Consider the following 12,909-nt stretch of genomic DNA (forward strand, 5'->3'; position numbering starts at 1 on the left):
TTGTTATTCTCATTTCCATTAATTTTATTAGTATCCATTTTATGCATCCTTAACAGGATTTATATCAATGGGGTTGTTTGCAGTTTCATTATCTATTTGTTCATTGTGTAACGCTTCGTCAGTTGTCTTTGTCAATTCATCATTATTTTTATGCATATCCATTTCTGATTCCTTTTCTTTATTACAATTGGTTTCGTCGTTATCATGGGAAGCAAAATGGTCTGAGTGTATTCCGTCATTAGTATCGGGAACAGGATTATCCGAGTTTATTTCCTCATTAGTATGGGGAGCAAAATGATCTGGGTTTATTTCCTCATTAGAAATGTATGGAACTGCTTTATTAAAGCTTTCTTCTTCGTTGGAATTAGGTTGTTCATTATCTTGAGCATTTTTCAGTTCCACATCATTTGTTTTTAACGTTGTTTCTTCCTCTGCAACTTTATTTAAATTATCGATATCACAAGTTTGATCGGTTTGTTTTTCTTGTACTGTATTATTTGCATCATTGATTTTTGATTGCTTCGAGCCAATTTTTTTGGTATCATTTAGTTTTATACTTTGGGATTTTGAGTTTTGTTTTAATTTTAAATCTTTTTTACTTTTATTATATTTTGTTTGTATACTCATTTTTTTGGCGTTTTCATTATAAAGAGGATCGTCTACTAAGAAGAAAAAATGGAAAAGGAACAAAAAATACATAAAATGGCCAAATACAATGAATTTATGAACATATTCTACGCTTTACTATTTAGGGGTCTACCACGTTCTAAAAAATAAATTAAGTAAGCAGCAAAAAGTAATAATAATTTTTCACAATTTACAAAGTAATTACCTTCGTCTATTACTAATCCAAAGTTTATTTTTGGATTTTGTTTAAGTTTTTCTTTTATTTTTTGGAATATTAACATAGCTTGTGCTTCGTTTATTCGCGACTTGTATAATAATTCATTTTTCATTAAACGAAATGAGTTTTTTTTTTTTTTTAAATTTATATCATCATCATTCTGGTTTGTATTAGTATCATTGGTGTTATTTATTTCTTTTGTTGAATTTATATCATCAAACTCATCACTAAAATATTTTTTTATATAAAAATCACATGTCTTTTCAATGTTGTCCACAATAACTTGATTTGTGATTCCTGTAAGTCTTTCTCTTCCCTTAAAAATATTTTTTTTTTTTTTTATATTTTTTTTTTGGATTTGTTCTGTATGCTCTTCTTCAGTTGTAATTATTTTTTTCACCATTGCTTCGTAAGTCTCCATGCTCTGAGAGAAAAATAAAAAAAAACAGCCATTTACACATTTAAATTATGAACGTACATGCAAAATTACTTAGAATATAGCTATGAAGGTAAAAATTACATGAACAGTCATAAATTATAATTGTTTTATCATAATAAAAAAGGATAAACACAATCACACACAAAAAATGAATGGATTTATAACACTACAGAGTTTATCAAATTTTTCTCATCATTTATTTTATTCATTATGGGATCATACATTTAGCATTTCATCGTGTTTCTCCTTTTCATAGGTTAATTTTTTTACTTTCTTGCTTTTTAAATTTAAAGAGAGGATATCTAGAGTCCCCTCTTCGTCGACTTTTACCTCTTAATTTTGAAATGCAAAACATAGGGAATACATAAAATTTTATGTAAGCAAATGGATGTGCACACACATATGCACATGACTACAAATTTTAATTTTTTATTTTCTCTTTTTGCATGAACAAGTAATATTTTTATTACAACTTAGCTATCATTACAATACTATATTACTATTACATTTCTAAGGCTTTTTATTATTTATATTTCATTACCTATATAGAACTTATAACATTTTTTTATATCGTCTATGTAACCTTTGTATACAATTTTTTTAGGCTAAAGAAATAAAAATTCGTGAATACAAACTTATTTTTTTAGCTACTTATAATTTTATTGTGTGTACATGCAAAATTATTGATATGAATAATGAAAAAGATAATGGATACAAATATAAATCAATTTGTGATTTTCTCAATTTCGCATTATTTTAATATATTTTTTATATTTGTCTATAATATTACGTACATTTTTAATAACATTGTTCTCGTTCAGAGTAGAATTAGCATTTGCATGATTTATTCTTTTCTTTTCTACTTTTATTTTTGCTTTCTTTATATTTTCAGACAAGAAATTTTTTTTATTTGTAGAAAGATGTTGTAGGGTTGCTTGTTTCAGTACGCTCACGTCTTTTTTTTCTCTTTTGTTAATATGCTCTAACTTCTTCTTTAGTATACTAGAAGATAAAGAAATAACAAAAATAAATGGATAAATGGTTTGGAGAGTGATGAGGAAATACTAAGACATAGGAGTACAGAAATATCATATGAAAGAAAATAGAAGCATAAATAAAAGCTCACGAAAGGTGCTTTTTCACAAAAATAGTCTACATTTACTTATTATTTCTTTCAATCTCATCGTTTCTCAATTTTTCGAGATATAGCTTCTTTTTATTATTTATGCTTATTTTATTTTTATCAATTTGTATGGTAGCCTTAACATTTTTTAATTTGTTTTCCTCGATTTTTCTGCAATATTCTTTTACCCTTTCCTCTACTATCTTATTAGTTATTATATGCACATTTTTCATCTTTTTCTTATGATTTATTATTTCATATAGAAAAAGAAATTATATTTACATTAAATATAGAGAAACAAAGGGTGGTATGAATATAAATAAATTAATATAAATGGGTTTTTTATTCCCCTATTTTTTTTATTCATACAATGTTTTTCATTTAAAAAGTATAAAGTTATTACTTTTGTTAAAAAAAAATATATATTTTTTTAATCAAAGGAAAAATGTGTGCGTTATTTTAAAGTATATATATACAAAAAAAGAAAAAAAAACTTTAAAAAATTAATTCATCTGCACTTCTAATATTTATTTCAAGGCCTATGAAAAAATGTAATTTGATATATGTGGGCATTGCCATATTAATAGGAGAGAGGAAATAATTATATGTAAGAGGATATGGATAAGACTTAAAAGAATCTAAATAATGGTATAATATGAATGAATGTATATGTTTATTACCCTTCATGAAGTCAAATCTATCTCTATAATTATTCCTGTAAAAAAAGACAAATGTTAGGTGCATTAATTACCCACGTGCGTATACATTGATTTGTGTTACTATATGTACTTATTTATTATTTCAATGTTCGCCATACCAAAACATTTTTCCATGCGATTGCGCCTGAACAATCAGAAATCCCAAATATAAGCCCTAAATAATGATAAATAAAACATTCATTATTTTATAAGGCGGATATAAAATTATATGCACAAGGAGAGTATTATATATACACTTCTTAATGGACATATTAAATAAATATATTTGTATTTTTTCAAACTTGGATTTCTTCAGGTTTGCAAAAGTCCATTGAAAATGTTTGAAATTGAATTTTCTCAAAAGGCGTAATAACTATTGGATGTCCTCGTGTGTGGATAAACCTAAGAAATGGAAATAAGGGTTTACATCCATGCATATATATATGGGAATAATATATTTCTCACATTTTTGAAAGTCATATTTTAAAAAGGCGCGCACAATTGATAAGTACACTAACCATGCTAGTCCGAAATAAAGTTTTCTCCATGTAAAATCGATATATTTATTTTTATATTCTTCTGACTGAAAATCAAACAATAAATAATCCAAAATCGCCCTTCTTATAAAATGAAACTTCCCATCGATGTCCCCCATTCTTAGTTGCAGTATGTATTTGCCTTAATATTTTCGGATAAAAAAGGTATGTATATATATAAGTATTGGATATATGTTTTCGCGTATCTCATTGTATTATTCTTTAGTTCTTACCCAATGGCATGTCATGCCACTCGCTTGGCCACACAGAATCATCTTTATTTTGTGAAAAAATTGTTAAAGTGTATGTAGTATATTTAATGAAATAATATAACGATTCATATATTATATATAATGGATATATGCATATGTAGATAAACTAACTCGGGACGACAAAACCGGAACTAATTTTGTTGAAATCGATAATATCAAGTTTCTCATTTTCTGGGTCGCTTTTATATTTTTCGTAATTTTCCTTATTTAAATCGAGATATAAATCCTAAGAATAAGGAAAAAATGAAAATTGAGGCAGTTACTAATGTTTCATTTCATTTATTATATTTTTCTTTATGTTATGTTTTACATTAAAGAATATTAGAGCTTCCACAAAATCGGAAAACGACCTAAAAAATTCCGAAACAAATTTAATATATATATAAGAGGTATTTAAAATGGGCATAAAAAGTATGCATATTTACGTATATACGTATGAATACCATTTGTCAAAATCATATGAATGAGCTCCTTCTGTTTCCTTTCGAGTATATAGAAAATACTTTTTTTCTTTTCGGTTTTCTTCAAAAGGGGAAAAAATAGAGGCGTGTATTGTGTGTAACAAGTTTGGCAATAGTATATAATGCACATATATGTTATAATAATAATAAGATTAAATATGGTATACCCGTTAAAAATTGTTTGTTTGCATTGACAAATGTATCGTAAGTTTCATATGTCTTTTTAAATTTCATAACATGTCTAAAATATTCATTTATTTCTTCGTCATTTGTATTATTATAAATATTGTCATAATAATAATTATATTTAGAGCAAAATATATCATTTTTTTTTAATTCTTGTAATATATGTTTTAAAATTCCTTTTTTTCTTGTACTTTTATTGGAATATTCTGGTAGCGTACCCTAAATATTATATATAAAATGGTCGATTGTTTAATATGTATATCGCTTATAATTGAATATTATATGTGTGTCTATATAAAGGGTAATTTATTAAGTATGTCCCAGTTTATTACCTGTTCACTTATTTTCGGTATAAATTTATATGATGACAAAAAGTCCTTAATGTTTTCACTTTTTATATCTATAAAAAAATTGATAAAATGACATTTAAAAAATTTTATTTATTACATTTGTATTTTAAAAAATTAATTTAAAAAATTGCTCGTTTTAAATAACCTTTTTCCTTTTTGATATATGGAGAAAACAATTCTTTCCAAACTTCTCGTCTCTCATCAAAATCATAGTGTAGATTTTCATCAGCTAATAAAAATATTCCCAATAAATTATGACCATCATTATATTCAAAATAGTTAGTAATAAATAAATAAGCAATACACACCATATTTTAATTTATTTGTTTATTTTTAATGAGATATATTCATAGGTTTAATCTATGGTTCTTTAGTTTTGTGTGCATCCTACTTGATAATTTAGACATTGTAGTAACCTCTGCGTCATCCTCTCCAAATTTGGTAATTTCTTCTTCAGCTAAGTAACGTATAAAAAGGGGAAATTTACAGCCAAAAGGGAAAAAAAATAGCCAAAAAAATAAAAAACTAGCCAAAAAAATAAAAAACTAGCCAAAAAATAAAAAAAACTAGCCAAAAAAATAAAAAGACGGCTTACTAAATATTGTGCTTAATGGAAAATCTATATTCTTTAAAATAAGGTAAATGTATTTTTTCTTTTTGTCATTTGTTTCATTTTTAACATTTTGTAGCTTTTCCCAAAGTTTAAAATTTTTTAAATCTGCATAAAATTAAGGATATAAATGTTTATTGTCCATTATACTTTATAGTTTAAAAAAAAAAAAAATTACTTTCGTTATCCTCTGATTTTAAGACATATTTCTCTGGAACTAATAAATTGTTATGTAATTTCTTGGGTAGATAAAAATTGGCGGGTTGTTCCCAAATAAAAATATAGTAAAGAGAGATAAATGTGTATCGTGGGTATATTAGCATATATGTGCATACAAAAAACAGGATAATCACAAAACTGAAATAATTTTTAAAAGAAGAAATTAAAGCTATACTTACTTTGTATTCTAATAAAGCCAACACAAGTGTGTTTATATTTGAAATGTCTTTTTGTGTTACAACTGATTTAAAAAAAGTAAAAAATGAATCATTATATCTAAGGTACTACATGTAAATAAACTTTTGTATCGTTCGCTATCACTGTGAAAATATGTTATTTTGCTCTCTCTCTTTCGATGCATATGTATGCGTTCCATGTAATACCTTCATCATATTTAATAATATTTTTTTTGGCATATATTTGTTTCCTTGATTTACGAGGGAAACGCTTTATGTTTTTTTTATTATGCACAAGGTAGGAAAAAACGGAAACTGCAACTTTCTTATTTTCTATAAAACTGTGATGGCATAAGCAAATATAAAATATTGCTATAGTTAAAATAATTTTCATTATTTGTTAAGCGAAAAATGGTATCTTAGGCAAATACACTATAAAAACAAACAAACAAAAAAAAAGATGATAAAACGAAGGATTTTTAATGGCTCGATGAATTCATCAATTATAAAAAAAGCATCGCACACAAAAAAAAGTAATAATAAAACAATTCTTAAAATATTGTTATTATAACATAATAATAAAAATAATAGAATAGAAAAATAGTTAGATGGTTAAATAAATGAACAATAGAATTATATCAAAAAAAAAAAAAAAAAAGTTACAAAATAAAATGTAATGAGAATACAGGTTCTTAATTTTTTTTGCTATATACATGAGAGTTGTTTAATTTTTTCAATATAAATATTTACTTGAATTTATTTAAATTATATTAAATTAAATATAATAAAGTTATAATAAAAGAAAAAAACACACACCTTCATAATGTTGAATAAAAATGTCATACTTGCAAGAATACAAAAGGGGAATATTTTGTTCCATACTTAACATTATTATTATTTCCTTTTAATTTAATTTTTCCCTTTTAAAAGCATTTTATTTGTTTGTGTTTGTTTTTTTTTGTGTGATTAATAGCGAAATGATAATAACTTTTAAGTGATGTAGTATATTATATTATTTTTTATGTAAAATTTGGAATTTTTTTAAGTTTTAAGATGCCTTTCAAAAGTTATAGTGCTTTCCTATTATATATTATTTTATTTCATGTATTAAATGTTAGATGTCTTATAAATAAGAATCAATTTTTTATTAACAACCTTCCAAAAAGCACATCACATTTTTCCCGTATAAGGAATAATAATATACGATTTAAAAAAAAGATATTTGTAAAAGTACCTGTTAGGGGAATACGACAAAAATTACTTCTCTTTGATAAACTGAAAAATGGCCTCTTTTTTTATAAATATATACACCGTGGAAAAAATGAGGTTAAATATGGAGTAGCTATGTATATATATTATATGTGTATCTTTTGATTAATCTACACAATTTTGTTGTTCTATGAGAACAAGATACAACAAGAAAATTGGCTTTTTATTAGCTTCAAAAGAATGGTGGTATTATATTTTTCTTTAATGTTTACTTTCTTTTTTTTAGAAATTTTGGGAAAACATTTTGATGAATCTTAGCGAACTGACTAAAGTTAAGGAGCTTATAAAAACCACAAAAGGCATAAAATTGGAAAAAGACGATATTGAAAAAATATTTCAGCATGCAATACTTTCAAAAATAAATTTTAAAGTTATCAACACGATATCATATCTTATTAAGCATTTTAAAATAGATAGGAATACAGTAATATTATATTCATGACAATATCTTTGGCTATTTTCTCATCATTTATTTATACCATATGTTCATATTATTTTATTTTTTTTCCTCCCATTTCAGATATCTTCAGTATTAGATATAGTGAGCAAACAAATTAAAGACGCAAAATCAGCAGAGCATTTCTTATCCCTCTATTCTTTTCTTTTGGAAGATGACATAGCAGTAAACATTTTTTCCCTCCCTTCTATTCATATAAATAATGTGCTACAATTTAACAGCCTTTAATATGTATATTGTTTTCTCTTTATTGTAGCTATTTTCGATTATGCATATAGTGGACTTTTTCAAGAGCAAACATAAAGTATTAGAGATCATACAAAATATAAAAGGTTATAATTAATTACTGTAATAGTTTTACTATATAAATATGCATATGTGTGTATATATATTTTTTTTTTTCTGCTTCCCTTTTTTTTAGCCCAAATTTATGATGAATGTGTAAACGACCTTGTTAGGAAAAAAATCGAACGATACAACATTTTTTGTGAGCGAACAAACATAAAGTATAACTTAGAAGATGCTTTGAAAAAGATAAAACTAAATATTCACGAAGATGATATATATTTTAATTATGATTATAAATATTTATTAAAAATATTTGAAAAAAAAACAAAAAGATATGATGGCATTGGTACAGTAAAAGATGAAATAAGTGTAATGCCAGATCAAGGAAAAGTAGACGAATATATAGATGTAGAAAGTAGTGAATATTTAAAAGAATTAAAAAAGGCATATGAAAAATTACATTCATTTAATGATTCAATAGTTGAGCATATTGAATCGGATCAAAATTTATTTTATTTTAATGATAATGAATATATGATTAATAAAAACAAAAACAAAAACATAAATAAATATGAACAAAATAATAATATAAAAGAAACAAAAAACGAAGAAGAAGAAGATGATGATGAAGACACTATAGCTATGAAAAAGAATATTGATGATTATATTGAAAGTTATAAAAGAAATAACAATTCAAGTGTTGAAAATCTTAAAAATGAATTTGTCGAACAAGCAGATATTGATTTTAAAAATTTTCTCGAAACAGTAAACCTTGATAATAGTGCTCAAGAAGAAAATGAAATAAATTTGAAAACCTTGAGCAAATCAAATAAACATATGATTGAAGATTTTGATGCAGATTTATATGAAAATAGCCAAAATAAATCTCGAGAAGAAGTAACAAATTTTCGATTAAAACAACTAAATCAAAGTGATGAGGCTCTAAATATAACTAATGATATTTTTTATGAACGAATGAGAGTTAAATTATTACATTATATACAAAAAATAGAATATATGAAATATAAGCATCAATATGAAATTCTTAATGAAAGTTATCCAATAAATAAAAATGAAAAAACAATTTTAGATTTATTAAAATACGGATACAAAATTGATGTATCTCCAGATGTAGATAATTCAATGTTTAAAAAAAATATAAATATAGAAAAAGATAAATTGATAGACGAACATCATCCCGCTATTTCTTTTAAGCAAAGTAATGTTTCGTTGAAAATAAAATAGTATACTTTTGTCTATAGTTTACTACAGAAATTGTTTGACTTGTCTTATTTCATATAATACGAAAATAACATAGGTTTTTCATCTTGTTTATTTTTTTTACTTTAGAAAAATATTATGATTTTAAATGTCCAGATTGTGGGTACCATATTTTTAATACAAGTAAGGCAACCTTTTATCATACGCATTTTGCGATATCTCATGGTGTGTCAAATACATTTTCATTTTCATATGCTTCGATCTTTTGCCATACTCTGAATTTCTTACTTCTTAACAGATGAAGAAGTAGACTCAGGCCCCATAGAAAACTGCCCTCAATGCAGTAGACACATTTGACGAAAATAAGCAAGCTGGATAATTTCGTGTATATATATATATACACCAATATAAGGATAAAGCATATTTAGATATTTCTAAAATTATTATACAATGTGTGCAGGTAAATATATATACCCTGATCAGAAAGTATTCTAAAATAATGAAGATTTGAAAAAGTGTAAGATTGATAAACTAAGAATAAAAATAAATATGAATATGTACATAAAAAATATAAAAAAGAAAAACATGTAAACAAATTGTTATATGCAAGATAAGGGAAATTTAATATAAAAAAAAGCAGATAATTTTTAGTAGGGAATAAAATTAAATAATTTAACTTATAGTAAATATAATTTAAATGATAATTTGTTTTTAAATTATATTTATTAAAAATATAAGAAAAAATATAAAAACAACTTTTTATACGTTGGCTGTATAAAAAGAGTAATAAGTTAATATCATTTTTGCAATAAAAAAAAGCTTGTTCATAATTTTTTCCTCTTTTTTTTTCCTTTTTTTTTTCCTTTTTTTTTCGATTTTTTTTTTCCGATTTTTTGTTATCATGACCAACAGAATTATTAGTAAAACAAAACTTGTATAATAAATTATTATTAAAATAGTGTAAATATTTCTTTATACAATTTGTGTAGAAAATATTTTGATTTTCATTTAAATAATTATATTCATAAAAAACGTTTGTACTGTATAAGCTCACGATTTTATAGACACCTGGATGTTCATCTATTAAATAGATAAAGGAAAATATATTATGTAGATTTTTAATCATGGATGTGTACATATCGTTAAACTTTTTTATGTCTACATCCTTTTCTTTTGATTTATTTAAATGGGTATTAATTTTATTTATATTTCTTTTATGAATTAAATTATAGTATTTATTTATTAACACTTGATCTACATTAAAAATGTAATAATTTATATTTCTTTTAACTTTAAAAATTTTTATTTCCAAATAAGTTTTCATTTTTTTTTTTTGCATTTCAACCTTGGTTAAAGTATCTGAAAAAAAACGGATTATTTTTGTATTTTTCAAAAATGGGCTTAAATAAAAGCCACTACTTTTTTCATTATCCTTTCCATTCGACTCAGACGAAATGAAACAACTAGTATATGATGGTGGTGTTGAAGAAAAAAAGAAAAATGATGGTATAAAAGATATTTTTTTTTTAGGAATTTTATTATTTTCCTCATCAATCGAAACATTTGCATATGCATTATTTTTTATATTGTCTGTCTTAGTGCCTAAACTCAAAACATTTTTGCATTGCAATAAATAATATAAAAAAGGGTTTACATTATCTTTATTTGTTATGCTTTTTTTTTCAGCATTTTTAATATTTTCTTGATAATTTGAAATTTCTTTATTTTTTCGATCTGCTTTTGCTAGTCCCCACATTCCAAATTCACTATATGGACGTAAAAAAATGGTTTGTGCTTTTTTATTTTCATTTTTTCTAAATCGTTTCAAAAAGTTGGTTTTCAAATTATTTATTGAATCTGCTGGATTCATGTAAATTATTTGATGATCTTTATCAAATTTTTGTTTTTTTTCCAATATCGATATATTTTTTTTAATGCTTAAAATTTTTATAGAGCTTTCAAAAAGTAATCTTAAATATAGAACTAAATATAAATCATTCATAATTTTAATTTCACTAGCATGTTCTGGATCCTCTAACACACTTTTTTCAAAATTGTTTGAAGTAGCTCCTTTCTTTTCACCCTTCCCATTCAAGCCATGTTCATTCATATAGCAGCTTTCATTGTTTGCAAAGTGTGTCGATTCGTTATTTATTTGGTTCTTCAAATTGTTTAAATAATTTTCTGAATCAAAGCAGAATAGACTTTTGTCACTATCCTTTATTTCGCTATATTTTGTATTATTATTTTTAAAAAAAAATGCATATATATAATCATAAGCAGTCTTTTTTTTGTTTCCATTTATCAGGTCTTCTAAATGAGAATGATTTTTGAGCATATTTCTATAATGCTTATAACATATATATTTTAAAATATTAATTACATAAAAATGGATATAAATATTTGTATTTGTATTTAAACAAACCCTATTAACATTGTCATATATTTTATTAATTAAATATAGCAAATTTAATGTAACTACATCGTATCCATTATTCATATTGGGGTCTATTTGATAAGCCTCTTCAAATTTATGTATATCATATTTTTCATAGACATTTCCATTTTTTATTATATCTTCATATGGTTCTCTAAATTTTTTTTCATTTTTCTTAATATTTTTGGGATTGGCATCGCCTGAATAATAGATCGTACTACTTTCTGGATGTCTATATTTTGGGAACCAGTTAAATATAGATCTAATTATTTTTTGTCGTTTATTTTTTTCTATTTTTGTATGTATAGAAAAGTCTTTTTCATTATATAATTTAGGGTTTAAATTTACAAAATAGGATGATAACTCTTTAAGGATGTGTATACTTAATTTGGGAGAAAGTATTGCATATTTAATACTTGTTTCTAAAACTAATTCATATATATATAACTTATTAAATATACTTTTTTCATTATAAATAAAATCGTAATTTATTGTTGTATCATTTTGATCTAATATATTTTTAATGTCATTATAATTTTTTTTGTTCGATCTTTTTTTATATTTAAAATATATTTTTTTTAAGATTTTATTTTTATATATATAATTATCATATATATTCAAAATAAGTAATGGTACATAAGAACATATATTATTAATATTCAAATTTTTCAACTTTTCTATATCATTATTATTTCGTATAGTTTCAAATTCATTCTTGTTACATCCTGTTTTATATAAATAATATCCAGGTGCTATAACAGAAAAAGCATATATTATTTTTTTTCTTTTATTCATATATAATATACTCCATAATTTTTTACCGATTTCCCTTGGCTTTGATAACATGATACATTTCTGTTTTCTTTTAAACTCATATGTGGGATATGTATTCTTATGTTTTTACAACTTATATTATATTTATATCCCCTTTGTGTAATTTACTATTATCAACTTAGACATATATTTCATGCATTATTTATGCGTTTATTTTTTTTTCTTTTAAAATATTGTCATGTAATACTGCCCTTTTTACTTTTTTTTTTATTTCATTATAATTGTCTATAAGAAATTTTAAAAAAGTATGAATACAAACTTTCAATTTTATATAAAATTTTATATGCTTATTCCCAATTATTTTATTTCCTTTTTTTGTAGGGGGTAAGAAAAGTATGGATAAAATGAAAACAAGGCAAAATTATATTCTTATTAAATATAAAATGAATGCATTTATTTTTTTACATAAATAAGGGTATTTTATTATTCTTCCTATATTTCATTGTCATACCTTTCTACTTGATTTTTTTTTCTTTACATTTCAAATTT

At 23.7% G+C, this 12,909-nt stretch overlaps 4 protein-coding genes across 4 annotated transcripts; 1 reads left to right on the top strand and 3 right to left on the bottom strand.

Annotated features, from left to right (window-relative positions):
* Positions 1 to 39: 39 nt before the first annotated feature.
* On the bottom strand, positions 40 to 2,639 carry PCHAS_0412200 (conserved Plasmodium protein, unknown function; the record flags this gene model as incomplete). The annotated part of the gene is made up of 6 exons (XM_016800009.1): positions 40 to 662; positions 833 to 1,268; positions 1,506 to 1,615; positions 1,825 to 1,888; positions 2,078 to 2,285; positions 2,446 to 2,639. 6 exons carry the CDS (start codon positions 2,637 to 2,639, stop codon positions 40 to 42), a joined length of 1,635 nt encoding a protein of 544 aa, XP_016653306.1.
* A 262-nt stretch (positions 2,640 to 2,901) lies between these two features.
* On the bottom strand, positions 2,902 to 6,308 carry PCHAS_0412300 (conserved Plasmodium protein, unknown function; the record flags this gene model as incomplete). Its single annotated transcript, XM_016800010.1, has 17 exons — positions 2,902 to 2,945; positions 3,087 to 3,121; positions 3,224 to 3,279; positions 3,407 to 3,506; positions 3,623 to 3,782; positions 3,874 to 3,915; positions 4,024 to 4,138; positions 4,223 to 4,262; positions 4,356 to 4,434; positions 4,541 to 4,778; positions 4,892 to 4,959; positions 5,055 to 5,138; positions 5,301 to 5,366; positions 5,505 to 5,627; positions 5,698 to 5,758; positions 5,918 to 5,979; positions 6,122 to 6,308. 17 exons carry the CDS (start codon positions 6,306 to 6,308, stop codon positions 2,902 to 2,904), a joined length of 1,560 nt encoding a protein of 519 aa, XP_016653307.1.
* A 659-nt stretch (positions 6,309 to 6,967) lies between these two features.
* Positions 6,968 to 9,506, top strand: PCHAS_0412400 (conserved Plasmodium protein, unknown function; the record flags this gene model as incomplete). The annotated part of the gene is made up of 7 exons (XM_016800011.1): positions 6,968 to 7,240; positions 7,410 to 7,607; positions 7,704 to 7,805; positions 7,897 to 7,972; positions 8,062 to 9,147; positions 9,279 to 9,332; positions 9,448 to 9,506. 7 exons carry the CDS (start codon positions 6,968 to 6,970, stop codon positions 9,504 to 9,506), a joined length of 1,848 nt encoding a protein of 615 aa, XP_016653308.1.
* A 67-nt stretch (positions 9,507 to 9,573) lies between these two features.
* Positions 9,574 to 12,432, bottom strand: PCHAS_0412500 (conserved Plasmodium protein, unknown function; the record flags this gene model as incomplete). Its single annotated transcript, XM_736406.2, has 1 exon — positions 9,574 to 12,432. One exon carries the CDS (start codon positions 12,430 to 12,432, stop codon positions 9,574 to 9,576), a length of 2,859 nt encoding a protein of 952 aa, XP_741499.2.
* Positions 12,433 to 12,909: the final 477 nt, after the last annotated feature.

This window comes from Plasmodium chabaudi, assembly GCF_900002335.3.
Source record: "Plasmodium chabaudi chabaudi strain AS genome assembly, chromosome: 4".
Taxonomy (NCBI): Eukaryota; Apicomplexa; class Aconoidasida; order Haemosporida; family Plasmodiidae; genus Plasmodium; species Plasmodium chabaudi.